The sequence below is a fragment of the Glarea lozoyensis genome (genome assembly GCF_000409485.1).
Source record: "Glarea lozoyensis ATCC 20868 chromosome Unknown GLAREA14, whole genome shotgun sequence".
Lineage (NCBI taxonomy): Eukaryota > Fungi > Ascomycota > Leotiomycetes > Helotiales > Helotiaceae > Glarea > Glarea lozoyensis.
Window position 1 is genome coordinate 1,037,788 of NW_007360988.1, and position 19,176 is coordinate 1,056,963.

A 19,176-nucleotide genomic window follows, 5' to 3' on the forward strand; every position below is an offset into this window, starting at 1 on the left:
CAAAAGTGAACCAGCGTCACATGTTGCTCCCATAACAGCGGCGCGCGGGATTGTTGTCATGTCAATATTCACGATAGAGAATCACGTCCAGTTCTCTCTTATATCTCTCACAGTTGGGCCGGGTGCAACTCTTGCGATCATCATCCTCCTCTTCGCATACCTCTACGTTCTCCACGTTCGCAACAACCCACCAGCACACCATCAATACCACCTTCAGAGCAGGTCCATTGTCAACGATGAGCCACAAACGCTCAACGAACAGAAGCGCCGTAACGATGGAGGAACTGGAAGACGTGTTCTACGACAATCCATCCATAGGCGCGTCTATGAACGATTGCGAGCACCGAAACAGCGAACCCCCAACGAGCCCACACAGCTTCGGCTACCCGTCTCATCATTCTGGCTTCCGCTCCGACAGCAGCTCGGATTTGGGGATGTCGGCATCAGCAGGGAGGTTCAGTCCACCCGCTTGGAGACGCGACCCAGCCGAAAGCAAAAACGGCTTTCTTAGTAGCTTGGGTCGCGGACTCGGAAAACGGCATTTTGACTCGAGAGACAGCAGTCCTGAGTATGAGAGTGCCGAAGATGGAGACGATACTCTAGCGATGGCTGCTAGGACAAGACTGCCTTCCGGATCACTGAGCCCTGAGAAACAACGAAGTCCGAGCCCAGCACCCTATCATGCGACTCCAGCGCCATTCGCTCCTATTGCAACTACTGCCTTTGATGGCACTTTCATTAAGCAGGAGCATGAGCAGACGGAAACACCGCACGAAGATTCAAACAATTGTAAGAAAAAGCAAATGACCCGTTTTATACTTTCGCTAACTGGAGCTGCAGATATCAGATTCCAACTCAAAGCAGAACTACAACACCGTACACAACCATATGAAGATGCTATTCGGGCTGTCAGTGGTAGATTGGCTCGAATCACAAGATCGAAAACATCTATGGCAGTTTCTGCATTGATCGCCTTCCTTTCAGTGCTTCTTTATCGCACAATCTTCATGGCGCCCATTTCGGCACCAGTACCCGACTTGGTCAAAGTAGCCGGTCTTGCTAAGGCTTTCGAACCTCTGATATATTATTCAGAGAACGGTGCCTACCAGATCGATGATCTTCATCAGACTGGTGTAGCAGTATGGGATCTTGGAGAGAGTATTCGATCTACTAACATGACTTCTGGGCCTATCATCGCTCAGGAGCTAGATGAACTAAGCGAGAGCCTGAAGCAGTTGGCTGTCAGTCTTACAACATTCTTCGCAAATGTGGATGGCGATGTCGATGCGTGGGTATTCTATCCTCAGATGTTCTGCAAATCTAACTTGTTACAGGATCCTAATAGTAATGGACTGGTCCCGTCTCGAGCTTGCCCAAATTCAAAGCTCGCACCCGTCTGCCATCACGGCAGCGTTTGACAATATGCATGACTTTCTCTCTCGAACTGGTCTTCTAGAGAATGGTTCGGGCGACCCCACCCGTCTTGGGGTCTTCACAACAAGAGTATTTGGCCTCACCAACCCACAACAGACTCGCCAGACTCTCCAGAGGACATTCACCGAATTCCTCAACATCCTAGAAGAGTCCATCAACTCGGAACTCAAACATTCTCTCGCCCTCTTCGCCCTCTTTGAGGCCATCGACAAGCAATTCCACAACCTAGCCCGCACCGTCGTCCGCGAGCTCTCCGCGCAAGAAGCAGCGCAAGAAGACATGCTCTCCAGCCTCTGGACCAAGATCCTCGGCGCAAACGCCAGCACGCTCCAAAAGTTCGAGCGCAACAAAAAACACCTCGCCAACATCCGCGCCAAGACCCTCATGAATAAATCCGTGCTAATGGAACATAACGGCAAACTTCTAGCGCTGAAAGCGAATCTTGAATCGCTTAGACGGAAACTTATTAGTCCGTTGGTGCGCGCGAATGGTAGTTCACTTACTATTGAGGCGCAGATTAGAGGGTTGGAAGAGGTTTCGAGTTATTTGGGCGCGGTGAGACAGAAGCAGAAGGGGAATCGCATGGCGATGCTTTATGGTGCTGGTGTGAAGAGTGCTAGGAATAGGATAAGAGCGGGAAATGCGGATGATGATGATGAAGGGTATGAGTATTGATGATGATTACGATTAGGGATATGAAACACGTGTGTGGATTTGGATTTTGGGATTTGATTGATTTATGGATGGATATAATCCTAGGCGTGTGACGCTATGCGACTCAAAAGGGTTTGGGTGATTGGGGACTTGTATTATTGGATCTGTCATTTGGGGTTGGTGTTCTCTTGTATAGATTTTGCACTTCATGATTTCTTTGTGTCTTTCGGTATTCAGTTGATGCCTGAGTTGTGGGATCTAAAGGCGATTTGGTGTATTTGGCGCAAAGCTGATTCTTTCGAGGATTTGGGCATGGATTGGATGGGGTTGATTAGTGGGATTGGATTTGGTGGGGTCATGGTTGTATGTAGGTAGGCATCTAAAACAAATCTATGAAATCATTTAGTATTGCAATTGGTTTTGGATATGACTGCAGTGCCGTTCACGGAAGTATGGGGATGTCAGGTTAATGAGACGATGGTATGAGCGAATTGACCTGGGGAAAACATTGGGAAGTTGGTTGCCGTGGTTTATTCGTAGCGTCTTAATGGTCTCTTAGGTTGCCTTGAACAGAATCTGATTAGTTGCAGTTACGATCAGTAGGTGCGCGTTCTCTACTCGGCCTAGTCCATCGCTACTCCAAGTAAATCGTGGTTAATATGACACGCTTAATCATTCCTTTAAATACACTATTGTCTTCGAAAGCTGTCACTCTCTACACACCCAAAACCGCAACAATAATACAAGAGATGAACCAGTTCCAAACATCGCCATAATTTCTCGCTTCAGACAAAGAAATATCGTCCAGTGCGTTCAAGAATCACACAAGTCAAATACGAATTCATAAGATGGTTCTCGACTGGTGTCTCAGATCATTATTTCATTTCATCATCTAATAGGCAAGATTTGCCAATATAAAACTTCCCTCTTTTCCATGCCCAACTTTTTCCCAATCCATCCAATGCTGATCCCTTTTTTAACATAGCAATACAAGCTTGAGAACAGAGCCCGTAGATTCTTTCATGCATGCCGTCCATTCTCCACTATGTATTCGTGCAATGCAACTACTTGCCGTATGGCAGATGTCGCTGGAATTTCGTATTATCAAAACACTTGTTGGATTGACATTGAGTAGCGTTCCAAAGTCTAGCCAGAAAGGTGATGTCTGACTCTCTCTCCTATATGAGCAACAGAAAGACTCGCCCAAAGCTTTCAGGTCTAAGCAGATCAACGCTCATCTTGTAGCTGGCGGCGGAATCTGCGTCGCTGGTGCATGCTGCTCCGGAAACCCAGAATCCTCTCTACTGGGCCCATGAATACTATCACTGATCGCCGGATCCGCCGTCCCAATAAGCACGCCGCGTCGCTCCACCGCAGGCCAATATCTCTCCGAAACTTTCGCTTTCTCGCCCGCTTCAGTAAGCCAATCCCGCCATTCCTTGGTCTGGGGGGCCGCGCCGCTGATGCGAGCCCATGCTGTTTCGCCGCCGGTTTCGCGGATCGCGTACCAGAGGCTGCGTGTGTAGCTCGCGATGCCTTCGACGTCTGGGGGGTGGGATTCTTCTGCGAATGCGGCGTCTGAGGGTGTTATGTCTGTGCATTCGTAGACGGACATATCCCAGAATGCATCTTTGCCTAACAGGGAGATGAGCCAGAAGGCGCCGTTCAGAGCGATATACGACCCGCCGATTGCGGCTTGCATTGGGAAATCGCAATTGCCTAGAAGCACAACCGAGATCATGAGGAGGAAAGTGCCGATACCGACGAGGACGCGGTACATTTTGGTGGAGGTCCAGTAATGGCATTCTTCTGTTCCGGTGTAGAGTTCGCGCGCTACTTCTTCGTCGCATTTTACAACTATGAAGGCTCCTTCACGAGTACGGATGACGACGTCGCCAGCTGGGACGTAGCCGTGGAATACTCGTTGTTTTAGGATAGGTGACCACCATGATCCGTATCCCACGATGCAGGATGCTAGGGAGATGCTTCCTAATGCTACGCAGGCGGTCCCGTCTTCGATGAGAGCCGCCCATATTAACAGTCCTATCGTGAGAAAACAGGATATGACTGATAACACATTAAGGGGAGAGAATGTCTTGGTCGGTATATGTGGCTCCGCAGAAAGTAACACCTTCGTAGCCGCCTTGGTGATTTGTCTCAACGTAGACTCGCGGCGCCGCACTGTGGGTTCGAATATTTGAGCTTCCTCCCCCCCGGCGTCATTTCCTGACACTATTGTCTTCTCACTTGTCGTCGGTTCGGCATCGCTGGGTCGGATATCGCTTTTGCGTTTGATTTGTAGGAGTTTAAACGCGAATGCTGGTAGGTCGTCGATAGGATGGATGATGCTTGGGAAGAAATTGAGGACAGGCACAAAGGTGCCGTTACTGACACCGACGACGGATGCAGGAAATGAGGGCATTCGTGTTGGTCGACTTGGTTTGAGGAGAGCTTGGGGAGCTGGCATTATTCGAGGGAGAATGCCTGTGAAGGATTAGCTCTGTTTCTTTGACGCGTATCGCGCAATTGAGAATATACTAACATGTCCAACTTGAAGTCATGGGTTGCATATGTGCTTCCATGCTCCCTTCCCCAATGACTGCCAATAGCGATACAATATCCAGTCTCCATCCCTCCTTCGGCGCCCTCACGTTCGCAAACCAAGATCCCATCTTGACGATGCTGTTTAGGTCGCCCAAGCACCGATAGCAAAACTTCCCAGCCTTATACTTCCAGAAAATTCAAAGTAAATAATGAAAACACCTTCCTCAAATTCTACAATAATGAAGTCAGGTGGAAACCTCAATCACAACCCAGTACGAAACGAAAGGAAACAAGAATACAGTAACGACTCACCCCGGATTTATGAAAGACATCCTCAAAACCTACCATATGCACAAGGCTTCTCCTGAGTCTCAGAATTGTCTATGAATGCCCTGCCACTCTGCAGCAGCTAGGCTGTATTCACGGATCCCCAATCGATGGGGTGCAGGTGGGACAAGGAGGGGTCTAAAGTTCGAAGAAGAAATTGTGTGGTGCCAAGATTTGTGTTGGAAAAAAGAAAGGAGGCTCAGCCGCAGTTGCACATGTTTTGGGCAAAGTTTTGGGGTTGGTACATGAACGTGACCTTTTTTCACTTTTGATTCTTGTAACTTAGAGAGTTGAAGTATGTATGTGGAAATAGAACTTGCTATAAAAATATAATATAATGTGGTTAAAGATTGATCTTAAAACCTAATCGGACGACTAATACTGAATGGTGGAAGACGAAGCTTCGACGCCCTTCCTGTAAACCTCCCAGAGATCTAATTCTAATATAAATATTACATGCTTAAATGCAGCAATAGAAATTCTTTAAGCTCGTAAAGGAGGTTTGGAAGCATGAGATCATGTGAATATGATTTTACAACGGTGTGATATCATTAACGTGGCATATTCCATACCGGGTGCGCCACTGCTATGCCGGTGATTGGCATAGATCTCGTTATGAGTAAAGCGTTAACCAGTAGGTCTACCCAAGATACCAATATCGTAAGGGCAGTGATTCTTGGAAGAAGAAACCATGCTATGTAACCGCCTTTGAAGTTGAGAGAAACTCGTTGAGAGCTTACAACTACTCAAATAAGGAAGCGGCGGCAGACTGGCATTCCCATCATTTCCGACACGACTATGAAGTGTCCGAACTTCCGTCCTAATCCTGTAATTTATCAGGCATTGGGATCTTGTACTGATGATGATGGAGCCTCTGGTAGTAATGATATATATGCTGAAGGATGAGGCACTTTCGTTGACGGCCTTCTGAATTGCTAGAGAGATCTTGAGAGACATTTCTCAAGAAGCAATGCCCTTCAGAGGTGAGCATGATTTGTTGAGGCCGCATCGTTTGTCGTTATTCCGTCAGCAAACATCGGGCCGTATGTTTCTACGATCCACTTGCAAAACTCTGCCCATTTCGCTTCCCACACGCTGGTAACTTCAATCATTTCTTGCGGATTCATACAACTGTGTTCCAAACTCCATTTAGCGAGTTGTTTCCATCCATAAAGACTCATCGATTCTGAACCAATCATGACCTGATAAAAATCGTGCGAAAGTGAGGATCTGAGCGTCTCGTTAGCATTAATTTGTGAACAAATCGAGACCAAGTTACCTGTAGAAAGTGGCATTGTCGCTGTTGATCGTACATGGAACGTCGTTTGCTAATAGTATAGGGAGATTGTGTCCCGCGATTGCAGGCGTGAGCCCCAGTATTTCGTTAGAAATAGGACATGACTCTATAGCTATGTTCTTCTCTTTAAAATACTTCATCAGGAAAGGATGCCTTGCAAGAGCGTAACCATGACCAATACGTTTCGAATTGAGCAGAATAGCATCATACAAATTGCCATCAACTTTGCCGCCGACGCTCAAAGTTTCCCCGCAGTGAAACAAGAAGGGTATTTCGAACGGTCGACCAGGCTTGCTTCGACCTCTGCAATCTCTTTGAAATTCAAGGAATTCGGGTATAAAATTGTGCAGCTCATTGCCCATTTCCTCATGACCGACAAGATCAAAACCTGTATTAAAAATTAGCAATTGTACAACTTTACCAAATCGCTCAAGTCGTGATTCTTACCGCATATCAGATCGGAAAAGTCTGTTTTTAAATCGATACACTCATTCAAAGATCGTTTGACCTCCTCGTTGGAAAACGATCGTGGAGTACAATAGATGACCTTCATGCCTCCAAAGTATTGGCCATTTCTGGAGTTAATCACCGCTTTCTGTGTTTTGAGTTCTTCTTCGATAATCTTGACGATATCCCGGTTTTCATACAGCTTTTGACCATCGTCTGACTTTAAGGAATTCGAATACATGAAGTTTGGCCGTATTTCGGCATATTGAATATTGTCATCGGCGAAATCCTGAATACAGGCGCGAGTATATGAGCGGAATGCGGCTTCATATGCAAATAAGCCTTTCATCATCTGAGTGCGATAATTGAATTGTTCCCAGATGCTATAGAATGTTAGTCAACTTGCCTTTAATTTGGGAAGTGCTCCTACCCATGACTTGTCTGGTGTATTCCATGGGCCTCACTTTCCGAAATGAGCATTTTCTGCTCTAACCAGCTCTCGGCCCCATCAGTTCCTCTAAGTGTACGGCCATTTTTATCGTCAAAGAGGAATCCCTTTTGAAATTCCTTATAGCTCATCCATGTATCGGGAATATAGCCAGCACTAAATATATTCCCAAGTGGCCGCCGAAATTCAGCACCGTTGGCATCCCTGTATCGTGTTGCGTTGTTTTCCGTCATCACATTGAAGGCAATCCGTGAGTTCACAAAACTTTGAGGGTCCTTTGGTGTTAGACGGACGTTGCTCTTGATATACATAGCTTTAATGTCCCTTGCTTGCCGGATCAGAAAGTCAGCCGGAAGACATGAGTTGAAATGTACGTGGAGATGGGCGCCTTTGGGCATCTTTCTCGCTACTTTGAACAGCTCTGTATTCTGGATAAGGTCGACATTGCCCAGGAAGTGATCTCCCCTAGGCCGCGGTTTCTTTGGATGTCCTTTCTCATCATGTGATACCTGGTATGTCGTTTGCCAGTCGTGCATCCGAATCTTTCTTACAAGTTCCGCAGCTGCCTCTTCATATTCCAAAGGGTTTGATGCAATTTCAGCGTCGAAATTGCTGCGTTTTTCAGCTAGCTGCAGCTGTGCCCTAGCCTTTTCGTAATCATTAACATCTACATACTCGTCACCCTTGAGAATGCGTTCCTCCCATTTGACTGCCGACCGGGTTTCCTTGGTAGCAGCGACGAACTTGGGCATCTTGTGAAGTCGATGAGGTGTGAGAGTGAAATGTTGACCTTGAGCCTTGCCCTCAGAAGGCTCGTCCCCGTTTTTATCAACAGTGGAACAAAGAACGCCCATTCCATTCAGCCTTCCGCTGGGTTATGAGTGTTGAAGCCCTTGCGCGATGGTCTCCGTCTAGCTGTGAGTCTAATGGGTTGATCACCAACGTTCATAGCGAGGGCAGGCCTGGTCGGTCTATATCATTCACAAACTGCGCACACGGAGCAGCGCGAGGACGATGGTGCGGTAAAGCGCTCGCTCATCAGATTCACGCACTCGAAGCTGTTCACATTCAGGTCGTGCCTTGTCACCCTGGTCAACTGTTTGTTGCTCAGCCACGGTGCGATTGGGAGCTGATTGGCTGCACGTTTAGACAGGGCCAGCGTTGGAGACCTAGAATGTCACTTTCAGTTGGATATCGAAGATGCCACAAGTACCGACTGCTTTCGGCGGGTAGCGATGTAGCTCGTGGCGGCAACATGGGCCAGATAAAAATGCAGATGATGATGGCGCGCGCGTGAGATAGTTGGAGATGAATGTTCGAACTCGTGGTGAGTGATTCAAGCACAATCAGGCTGACGCGAGATCTTGCCGAGAGACAGTAACAAAGCTCGGACACGTGCTGTAGGCAGGGGTCGTGTTAGTCGTAGATTTAGTTGCTCACGGAGTCACGTGAGCTTAATTCCAGTCGCGCTTAGATTGTCGGTGCCGCATGTCGCAATTGGTATTCCACACCCCTGGCGAGGGACGTGGAGACCTCTATTTCGTAGAAGAGTAAAGCAGCGAACCTCGCACAAAGTACTTGCCCATCTACGAGTAAGCAGACCTATACTCATGAAGCCTCGGAACGCCGCCTTTACTCATTGAAGCAAGGCTGCTGAGCGGGCAGACAACCCTCCATCACGAACCACATATCCGGTAAGACACATCTTGCTCGACTAACCAAATTCTTTGGCACTCGGCCGAGCCTCATTGACGCCTAAATTATCTGAGAACATAATACCGAATGACTGGAACAAGGCAATCCACCGGGAATTACGCTCGCTAATGGCATAGAACGACCTCGGGTGATTGTTCGATACCTACTCGGTAGCGAGTGTGAGTTAAGAATAGAGCAAAGTGAAGCGTAAAGAGAATCTCTCAAGTGGTATATGGTAGCAAAAGCAATCGGGTCTAAATTAACGCTGCGCTTGAAGCCGACACAAAGTATCATCGAGGCGAGATACAACTATCATGGCGACGATTCTATTCTACAAGTCGCCAATGAACAAAGTAACAAACTCCTACAACGCCCTTCTCCAGAAAAATATTTTGCCGCCAATGCAGTTGCCTGAGGGTATCCTCTCGCTTTTACACGCCTAGTCCTCAAACTTGATTCCTTTTTTCCCCTCGACGTCGATGAAACCGCCCCGGTAACTTCCTCTCTTCTTCTTATTCTTCTCCTTGGTAAATCCTTTCCCTCTAGTCACGATGAGATCCTCGTGCGCTTTTTGAGCATAGTCGTACGGGACGTATGCGTTACTCGCTAATCGTTCATCAACAACTGTATCCTTTGGAATTCGGGAGAAGGGAGCATTCGACTTTTTCGTGTTTTTCTTGACCGGCTCAGGTGGTAATGGTGGATCAATGGCCATAGCGGTTGTGATGACGACGGTTTTCTTTGTTTTGGCAGGTTTAGGATCAGTATCAGATTCGCTGGACGACGAGGAATCCGAATCAGAGTCGGAAGAGGCTGATTTTTTAGCTCCATCAGAGAGAGTGGCGCTTGTGTCAGAAGTCCCGGTTACTTTTGCTTCATCTTCCATGTCGCTATCGGAATCTGATGACTCCGACTCAGAATCTGGCAGAGCAACCTTTTGAGCATTCGACTGAGTGGAAGAGTCAGAGTCGCTATCTGAATCCGAGTCTGAGCTAGAGGAAGAATCGCTGTCGGATGATTCCGAAGTCTTTGCGCCTTTCTCAACTTTCACCTTGCCGTCTGAGCCCGATTCTGAATCCGATGACGAGTCAGAAGAGTCGCTTGAAGATGAGTCTGCATCGCCTTTGACTGTCTCTTTTTTTCCAGTCTCCTCTTCCTCTGAGGATGAATCGGATGACGAATCGGAGGAACTGCTATCTGATGAAGCACTGACTGCTACTTTCGCTTTCTTCGTCTTGGGGGCTTCATCTTCTGAGCTGGAATCTGCAGCTGATGAAGAATCGCTTGGTGAGGATGCCTTGCGCTTCAAAGATTTCGCTTTCGGTTTGGGAGAAGCGGCTTTGGTGGATGGGACTTCTTTTTCGTCATCCGCATCGCTGTCTGAGCTACTCGATGAATCGGAAGATGATGAAGAGGACGAAGCCGACTTTCGACTAGATCCCTTCTTAACCGGTGGCGCGTCCGCCATCTCGACATCGCTGGCCTCGCTTTCCGAGCTATCGCTATCACTGCTGCTTGACTTTGCGGGTTGCGCTTTGGCTTGTTTTACTTTCTCTGCCTTGGTTTTCTTCGGCTCCTTCTCTTTTGTAGACGTTTTGGTAGCATTGTTGACCACCTCTACTACCGCTGGTTTCGTCTCCTTCAGGGCTACCCACTCATCAAATATGGTGGTAAGCGGCGGGGTGTTAGGGGAGCTGTGGCTTGCTGGTTCTCCTCGCTGTCTCCGTTCGGTGAGCAGAGTTCGACTTGTACCAGTAAACTCGTGTTCAGAGAGAAACGCGCCAACGAGATCGAGAAGCTGAGAAGAAGGCATAGTAGCAGAGGTACCAGCAGCGCGTTTGAGTAGTTCAGTTGCTAATTTCTTCTCCTGTTTGGTTTTTTGCGCCTGCGGTTGTTTTGATGTGGTTTTTGATGGATCGGAGGCAGGGAAAAGCCAATCTGCTTTTTCTCGAGGAGGTTGATTTTTCCTCTTTCCGATCTTTTGCATGTTTGGGTTGCCAGCCATGTTGGGTAGCGTAATTGATCTTGTCCGTAGGTGAGGTAAAGGCGAGCTTGTGAACTCAGAAAATTTGGGGCTTATCGCGATCCGAAAAAAAAGTTCGCAACTTATCGCGAAGCGAGGGGGAAGGCGCTAGCTGTGAAGAGCTAGCGGATAAGTAATGTGGAGACTTAGGAAGTAAATGAACCTGGGAACGCAAGGTACGAAAGTAGAAATCATAATAGATTGTACATCTATTCAGTTTAGCTGCTGCGCTCTTATTAGTCTAGAAAGAGTACCCAGGTAGGTTACAACCTGGAAATTTTCCAACGGAAATTAAAGGATTGATACAGTAAAGTTGCCGAATCAAGGTTGAAATACTAAAGACCTCCAATGTCGCTGTTGTTATTGCATAACTGTCATATGAAGGTTCCGCCCAAATTTAGTTGCAACTCAAAATAATGACAATTAGCTTGAGTAGTCTTAAATGAGTCGATGAAGCCCGATTTATGAAAAATGTATCTGTAGCTCGTGTGGAAATGTTCCCAAGAAGAGTCCTTGATTTAGCCACGACGCTTGCACGACAGGCACGCACCGACACCCGTTTTGTCCAAGTGCCAGACGTCAGGGATGCAGACAGGACTCGAGAGTCAACCCCAACGCGCATGAAATCGCAACTCCTATCGCCATATATGCTACTATCCGATTACCCTCCATCGAGTACGAAGTATTTGGATTGCGCGCAGCTATGAAGCTCGAGCTTCACCATATTTAACAGTCTACCTGCCGGCGCATGTAGATGATTGAGTGGACACCAGCTTCCCTTCGCCTGAAAGACGTGGCTCCGCCAAATGGAGGGATCAATCTCTAGCGGGGCCAGCAATAGCATTATGAGCAATGGAATGAATCGTGCTGAGAGATTTGAAGATGAGAAGCGAAGGATAATAGACAGTTGCTTCGGCAAGAAAGATGCGGAGGATGGGTCATGTACGTACCCCCATAGAATGCTGCTCACTACTACGAACAGCTACTAACTTTCAAAATGCAGTGCTAGAGTCGTACATCACGCATATACGGATCACAGAAGATGCAGCCTATCCTACCAGTCCGCCACCGCCTAACGCGAATCCCGACTCCAAGAAACCCCGGCTCATCATTGTAGCGGTGCGAAAATCAGGACGGGTCCGAATGCACAAGACGAGAGAAAACGGCAATGGGACCTTCTCAATAGGTAAAACCTGGATCTTAGATGATTTGACTGGAGTGAAATCCTACACGGGCCTTGTTCCTAGTAATCCCGAGGAGGAGAATCATAAGAAATGGGCTGGTGGGCAAGGGTTTACAGTGATCATTGGCAAACCATATTATTGGCAGGCCAATACCGCCAAAGAAAAACAGTTCTTCATTGCAAGTCTCGTCAAAATATACACGAAGTATACAGGGGGTAAAAGTCCAACTCTAGATGGGTTTGAACCGAAGGAAAGGGATCAATTGCTTGGAGTATCTGCTGCTGTAACACGCCCGGTTCCCCCTTCTCTACAGCCCGCCGGCCCACCTCCTCCTCGTCCTTCATATGGCCAGCCTTCCCCTCAACCGCAAAATAGACAGATGAGACGGGAGCCATCAAATGAACGTATGCGGCCTCCTCCAGGACAAGTGCCACCACTACCCCTCAGTGCCACGTCCCCGTTCACTCCCGGATCAGGAAGAAATGGACCGCCATCACGCAGCCGTCGAGAAGACTCGCCAGCTGGGAGTATCGAATCTAGCAGTACGGCTCCTTTACGCAAAATAGGTGCTTCAAATCAGAGTCAAGAATCGTTTGGGAGAGCGGACGACAACATAGCAAATTCTATGTCGTCACGTTCCTGGAATGGACAGAATGGCTTGCCAAGTACTCCGGGAAGATTTCAGGATCGCAGTATGACACCAAACTCACTTCGAGCAGCAACTCCAGATAGTTCTCTCACAACTACACGAGAAGTTGAAGTAGACGCGCCCCCGTTACCAGCACCGGCGCCATTATCTCTCCCGCCAGAGCGAAGAAGGCCGCCAATGCCAAACATTTCAGATTCCTCTCGGCCACGGAATCAAGCCTCTAGCGAGAATATCGTTCCGGCGCCGTTGGTCAGTCCTAACATGCGAAGAGATGACCTTCGTCCCCCGACACGGAGCAGTGACCGGTCGATAACGCCGTCCGATATGCCGCTACGCAGTCCACGGCCGGAGGCGACAGCGCCTGTAAGAATAGGGACACCCCGAAAGTCCTCGGAGTCAGCTAATAGAGCTGATTCATTTAAGAGCTCTAACAGCACTCCAACCATAACATCGACTCAATCCATTTCTACCCGCCCATCTGTGGACGAGCCTCAAGTGCCACAGGTTCCACCCGTGCCTGAAGTGGCAGAATCACCTGTCAGTCCTTTACCTCCAGCAACTCCGGAGCAAGAGGTACGTCCCGGTTTGGGACCTATGGTGAAGAAAAAATCTTCAAAGGACATTGCGAGCACTTTTGCGCGAATAGCAAAAACTGCTAACACTTCCGCAAATGGCTTCAAACCCCGAGCTGGCGGGGCAGCGGAGCGTCTTCGGGGCCTCGATCAAAGTAATAAATTTGGTGGCCCAGATGTAATGACAGAGGTTGTACCGGCTCCGTCACTTGTACGAGGACTTAGCACCGAGAACACAAGCGCTCCTCAGCCGGCGATTTCATCGCCAGGGAAGCCATCGCCGCGCAAACATAATGACAGCATACCTGAAGTCAAGATCACTGTCCCACCGGGACGCCCTTCAAGTGTTGAAGGTCCTGTAAAACCAGCTCAAGAAATTGTTTCAACGGACAAGCCAAAATCCCGCGAGCCTCGCAGGCCGAAACCCGTCTCAGAGACCATGCAAAAGGAGCTTGCATCTTTGGGCGTAGATACCACCATCCTTGGTGGGCGCGGGAGCGATTTGGTGGAGCTGTGGGAGCAATTCGGCTGGGTTGGTGATGGTATACGTACAAAAAATATGGATCAGATGCAAGACGAGCTTGATAGAGAACTCAACAAGGTCCAGGCTGGTGGTTGGTTATCACGAATGGACGAGGAAGATGATCGGATCGAGGGTATCAAGAATGGTCTTGACAAGTGCATTGAAGAGTGCGAGGAGCTTGATGGTCTACTGACGCTATATTCAGTTGAACTAAGCGTAAGTCCTGCTGTGAAAGAGTCATGTTCTTACTGACAAAACCAGACTCTCAATGAAGACATAGCATATATCGAAGCTCAATCACAAGGTCTCCAGGTACAGACAGCCAATCAGCGACTACTGCAAGCCGAACTTAAATCCTTGCTGGACACCATTTCCATTTCGTCGGAACAACTTGGGAGCTTACGTGAAGCTTCTTTAGAGTCACCTAGTGGTCTGGAGCAGATTGAATCGTCTTTGGTGACCTTGTTTAAGGCAATGCTTACCATAGATCCGTCTCTCAGTCTTTCGGCTCCTCGAGCGAGTGAAGATGGGTCGATGGTCTCAGGAAAACCCGGTGCTTTCAGTAATTCAGAGATTGGTAGCATGCGTGTTCTGCAGGAAAAGAAAGATGTGTACAGGAACGAGAGTGCCATGTTTCTGCGTCGGCTACGGCCATTTTTACAAGTCAAGTTTGGTGCGGCTGTTGATGAAACGCGAAAGGCTCTCGAACGAGAAAAGGGAAGCAATCTAACCCGGGCGGCAGGTAAGGTTAAGCTCGACCCTCGAAATCATGACCTTTCTCGCGAACTGCTCTGGAGATATAGCCCTCTGATGTTATTTGCTCGGGAGGTTGATAAGCCGGAGTGGGAAGAGCTCATCAAAACTTACGAAACGATTTGCAAACCCCTTTACCAAGACGAATTCCGAGATGCTACATTTGCATGGAAGCGCATAGCCAGGAAACCCACTGGAGATGAAGCCGACGTCCTGTTTACTTCGCAAGTTGAAAAACAAGAACAGAGTATTACTACGACTGCTCGAAAGCTAACAGTCAAGCGAAGTCAAACCCTCGCGAAGAGTCTACGATCTCCTATAGGTGACAATGGTAGCAAAACTGCCATTGACAGGTCTGACGGGCGCCTCCAGCCTTACGAAGTGTTTGGTGGAGCGCTTGATGAAATGGTTCCTATCATGAGCATGGAACAGAACTTCATAGTAGAGTTCTTTCACGTCACTTCTTTAGACCAGCTCGACTTTCCTGACGCAGTCGCGTCTGCAACTCCCGACAGAAGGCACGGCGCTGATTTGCGGCGTCCTCGTGTTATGGATCCTAACCGAGATTTGGCAAAGCTCGTGATACAGTCAATGGAAGAGGTCTATTCTTTTTTCGCTGGCGACATCCAGTCGCTTGTAGATTGGTCTATCCAAGCCGATCCATTGTAAGTTTTTCCTAATCATGTGACTTTAACTTCGCTGACTCTCATTTAGACAGGGTGTGGGTGTTATCGTGGCCGTCGAGCGTAAGCTTGTCGACTTTGAAGAGTCTAGCCAGGAATTCCTTTCGCGCACTTTGCAGAAAGTTCATACCAAGCTCGTCAGCCTGTTCGACAAATTCCTCGATGAACAGATCCGGGCAATTGAAGACACCAAAGTCAAAATCAAGAAGCGCAAGGGCGTCATTGGCTTTATCCGCATATTTCCCTCATTCTCGCTGTCACTTGAGACTATGCTTGCCTCGGCAGGTGACCTGGAAATCCGCGAGACCGTAAACCGAGCATATGCTCGTATCAACAAAGCAATGTTCGAGTCCCTGAAAGTCATTGCCAGGGAGAATCCCGGAGCGCAAACCGCTGGCGCAGACCCAGAAGACAAGGAGGCCCTCAATTACCAGATTCTTCTAATTGAAAACATGAACCATTATCTGGAAGAAGTTGATGCTCGCTCGAATCCCGTCCTAGAGGACTGGAAGCAAAGCGCAGCACAGGAAATGGAGGAACACATGTCACTCTATCTTGGGGCTGTTATTCGCAGACCATTAGGCAAACTTCTTGACTTTTTGGAAAGCACGGAGAGCTTGATGCTCTCTCGACAACCCGGAGAATCTTCATCCCGAATTTCCAGTATGCCGAGTCACTCTAAGACGACGTTCAAGAAGATTCTCGCCGGGTACGACTCGAAAGAAATTAGACGTGGCATTGAAACACTCAAAAAGCGGGTTGAGAAACATTTTGGTGATGCTGACGACCCAGGTCTTAGTCGTGGCCTCGTTTCAAAGGTGGTACAGAACTGCGAAAAGTATTACGAGAAAGTTGAGGATCGAATCTTGACGATAAGCAGAGATGTGTATGATGGTGATATTGTAGCTGAGTGGACAAAGAGCGACGTCTCTGGGGCTTTTAGGAAATAAAATCAGACGTAGCGATCAGTAAAGTTAAATTCGTGTTAAATTCTTTTGATGGAATTGGGTGGCTTGCAATAAGAGTTTCGAAGCTAAGGCCTTGGTTTGGGAGCAGTCGAGGGGGTGTAGGAATATATACCAGACATAAATGCATATCATCTAATGCTGCTCACTCACATTTCAAGAGAAAACTTAATCACATTGTATGATGAGGATTACTAAGATGACAGGACTCTTCCATTGAAGTCTCTGGGGCAAATTAAGAACTCTGTCCAACTCCTCGTTGCCGGCTATCGTACACTTTGATCTCGTTGAGCCCTGTCGTGACAAAAATGCCGGAATCAAATAAACAAATTCCGGCATTACCACTTCGCACAAACAATAATTTGACAGGTTTTCCCGTGATCTCGCTCGTAATCAATCAACTAGAACCATCGCTCAACAATTCTTCGCCTTTCCTACACCCTCCTCTTGGCTACATAATTTGCCGGATCTCGCTTGGCAATTATATACCAGGCGTCTACAACAACAATTAGCACCGTTGCTAAAATCCCGTCTTCTTCAATGAAAACCTAGGAATTAGGATTGGAAGCACTCACGTAGAACTCCTGGAATCCAGCCCAAGATAGAGAGACAGATGTTGATGATGAAGTCGGCTCCACATCCTGCTTTCAAGAAGACTGGAACGGGAGGTAAAAAGATGGCAAGGAGGTACATGAGTACATCGTACTATTTCAGTTTAATTGCTGCAATTTTGAGAGGAGGGGGAAAGTTACATTTGATGATGCTGCCATTTTGGAAGTTCTTTGGTAGGATTGTTGATCGGTAGGAAGACAGGAGTGAAACTGCAACTTTCGATCGCGCGTAATCGTATATTTCGAGATGAAAGAGTCTGGTCACAGGGTTATGTAAACATGAAAGTTGTAATGGCGATGACGTGGTGGGGTCGAGGGTCGAGGGGTCAGCATAAACGGATGTTACGGCACTAGCCTCACGACTACTACTAGGTAGGCAAAACCTATACGAAGTAGAACGAGCATCACCTGCATAGGGAAGGCTCGATTCTTAAAACACCAAGAACTTTATTCAAATATCTAAGGCGGTCGGTAGTGACTGCCGAATACAGTAACAAGGATGCTCAATCTTGAGAACATCGACCTTATTAGCCTTGACATCAATTTCCATCAGTATAACCAAACCACGTCGTGTCGATACAGTTCGATCCCTGATTTCATCTGGTTCGATTCAGAAATACTCCACTTCAGTCCTCTTCATCACCATCTTCGCTGCACTCATCCTCAGACTCGTTCTCTTCACCGTCACCTTGGCTATACTCATCCTCAGATCCATCGTACTCATCCTCAGATTCGTCCTCGTCCTCTGTGTCGGCGTCTGGAATTTGGTCAAAATCCTGGTCGGAGTCGTAATTGAAGTCGCTACCATGCTTCTGTACGAATTCTGCCTCGTCGCGAACGACCTTTGACTGTAGCTTCCAATCCTTGTGTTCCTTGAGATGCAGCATATCCACTGTGAGCTTCAATTGATTGGGGTCTTGCAGTTTCTTGGAATAAGCTACGACGTCCTTTATAGTGTTAGAGGTGCTTTCACTTGTACGATGCCTAGAACTCACAAAATCTGTCTGATCCTCCAATGGTTGTCCCATTTGCTTGCCGACTTTGACCTTATCCTTCCAGTAATATTGGGCGTCGTAGCCCTTGACCTACTGTGCAATTAGCGACTTTTCCAGACACTAAAGGGAACACTGAGCACTTACACTCTCAATCAGTCTCACAAAGTCTTCCCGATCCCTCCTCTCTACCTTGTCATTACCTTTCAAGGTCTCGATACCGTCTAGACCTACAGTCGTCGACTTCTTCAGATTTGAGGCGAGATGGACCTCAAACTTTTTCATGGCCGTTTGGATGAACAAGGCCTCCTTTACTTGCAGTCCGACGGCGAGTGGTTTATTCAAGTCATCTACCATTGAAGCGTAATCGACAAAGCTCCACTTCTGTCTCATCAAGTTTTCGAAGCAAAACCTCATCTTTGGCCTCCTAATTTTCTTGGAAACCTTGTGGTCGAGGCGAACAGCCATCCAGTCGTAGTCATGCTTGATCGATCCGAACCGTCTTTTGTAGTCAGTACTGAATCTACGTGGAAGTGGCTCACGGAATGGTGCGCATGACTTTTGACGGCGTTCGAAGTGTCGATAGGTAATTTTCTTCTGGTAGCTTAAAGCATATTTCGGTGGAAATCGTTCAAGTGTAGTCTTTGCGATCTTCGATGCAGATGGCGAGCGGGAGGGGGGAACGACGATGCCGCTCGAAGAAGACATCTTGAGAGTTGATCCTGAAGATCGTTGTTTGAAAGGAGAGAGGAGGAGTTCGCAAAAGATGAGGTCGGAGAGGTTTTGAATGTTGACATTCACCCCCTTCGCCTAATTGGCTTTGGAGTATCGGAATCTTCTCAACAGAAGTATCATCACCTTCATGTCATCATCTTCGGATCCAAAAGATTGCAGGATTTCGAATGCAGAGTTAGTATTTGAATACATTGATCAAAGTCATGTTTAAAGAGAGAAAAAAAGCTTCATACGTATCAGGCAAAGGTGACTTCCACGCAGTCTCAGTGAATCAGCGGCAACATCAATTTCGGCACATCCTCGTTAAGATCGCCTACCCACTTTTTTTAATGGTATATATGTTTCTTTAAACGAATATGCAACCAATTAGACCTCGCTGGGTTGAACCTCGCGCGCTCGCAATATTGGCTAAAAACCTGAAGTATTAGGGCGGAATTAAGAAAGCGCTGCCTCGGTCGGGCATTCTGTCTTATATAAAAACAGATGGGCTACTTGTAGTCCCTGCAGTTGTTGACTTCTTACCCGACTGCAAAAGTGGGAATCAGGGCTTGAAATTAGTTTTTACTTCTTTTTGGGGATTCTTCCCCTAACTACTATATCTCTCGGATTGAATTATTAACGAGATTCGTACACTTTTGCG

At 47.6% G+C, this 19,176-nt stretch overlaps 6 protein-coding genes across 6 annotated transcripts; 2 read left to right on the plus strand and 4 right to left on the minus strand.

The window, feature by feature from the left end:
* Positions 1–236: 236 nt before the first annotated feature.
* Positions 237–2,109, plus strand: GLAREA_06930 (uncharacterized protein; the record flags this gene model as incomplete). Its single annotated transcript, XM_008080878.1, has 3 exons — positions 237–789; positions 841–1,288; positions 1,335–2,109. The coding sequence occupies 3 exons, from the start codon at positions 237–239 to the stop codon at positions 2,107–2,109; spliced, it is 1,776 nt and encodes a 591-aa protein (XP_008079069.1).
* Positions 2,110–3,322: 1,213 nt separating this feature from the next.
* Positions 3,323–4,760, minus strand: GLAREA_06931 (uncharacterized protein; the record flags this gene model as incomplete). The annotated part of the gene is made up of 2 exons (XM_008080879.1): positions 3,323–4,572; positions 4,631–4,760. The coding sequence occupies 2 exons, from the start codon at positions 4,758–4,760 to the stop codon at positions 3,323–3,325; spliced, it is 1,380 nt and encodes a 459-aa protein (XP_008079070.1).
* A 1,176-nt stretch (positions 4,761–5,936) lies between these two features.
* On the minus strand, positions 5,937–8,005 carry GLAREA_06932 (Metallo-dependent hydrolase; the record flags this gene model as incomplete). Its single annotated transcript, XM_008080880.1, has 4 exons — positions 5,937–6,189; positions 6,239–6,644; positions 6,704–7,086; positions 7,134–8,005. The coding sequence occupies 4 exons, from the start codon at positions 8,003–8,005 to the stop codon at positions 5,937–5,939; spliced, it is 1,914 nt and encodes a 637-aa protein (XP_008079071.1).
* A 1,280-nt stretch (positions 8,006–9,285) lies between these two features.
* GLAREA_06933 (uncharacterized protein) lies at positions 9,286–10,851 on the minus strand (the record flags this gene model as incomplete). Its single annotated transcript, XM_008080881.1, has 1 exon — positions 9,286–10,851. One exon carries the CDS (start codon positions 10,849–10,851, stop codon positions 9,286–9,288), a length of 1,566 nt encoding a protein of 521 aa, XP_008079072.1.
* An 863-nt stretch (positions 10,852–11,714) lies between these two features.
* GLAREA_06934 (uncharacterized protein) lies at positions 11,715–16,183 on the plus strand (the record flags this gene model as incomplete). The annotated part of the gene is made up of 5 exons (XM_008080882.1): positions 11,715–11,811; positions 11,873–13,065; positions 13,126–14,013; positions 14,059–15,215; positions 15,265–16,183. 5 exons carry the CDS (start codon positions 11,715–11,717, stop codon positions 16,181–16,183), a joined length of 4,254 nt encoding a protein of 1,417 aa, XP_008079073.1.
* Positions 16,184–17,435: 1,252 nt separating this feature from the next.
* Positions 17,436–18,509, minus strand: GLAREA_06935 (uncharacterized protein; the record flags this gene model as incomplete). Its single annotated transcript, XM_008080883.1, has 3 exons — positions 17,436–17,756; positions 17,805–17,894; positions 17,949–18,509. The coding sequence occupies 3 exons, from the start codon at positions 18,507–18,509 to the stop codon at positions 17,436–17,438; spliced, it is 972 nt and encodes a 323-aa protein (XP_008079074.1).
* Positions 18,510–19,176: the final 667 nt, after the last annotated feature.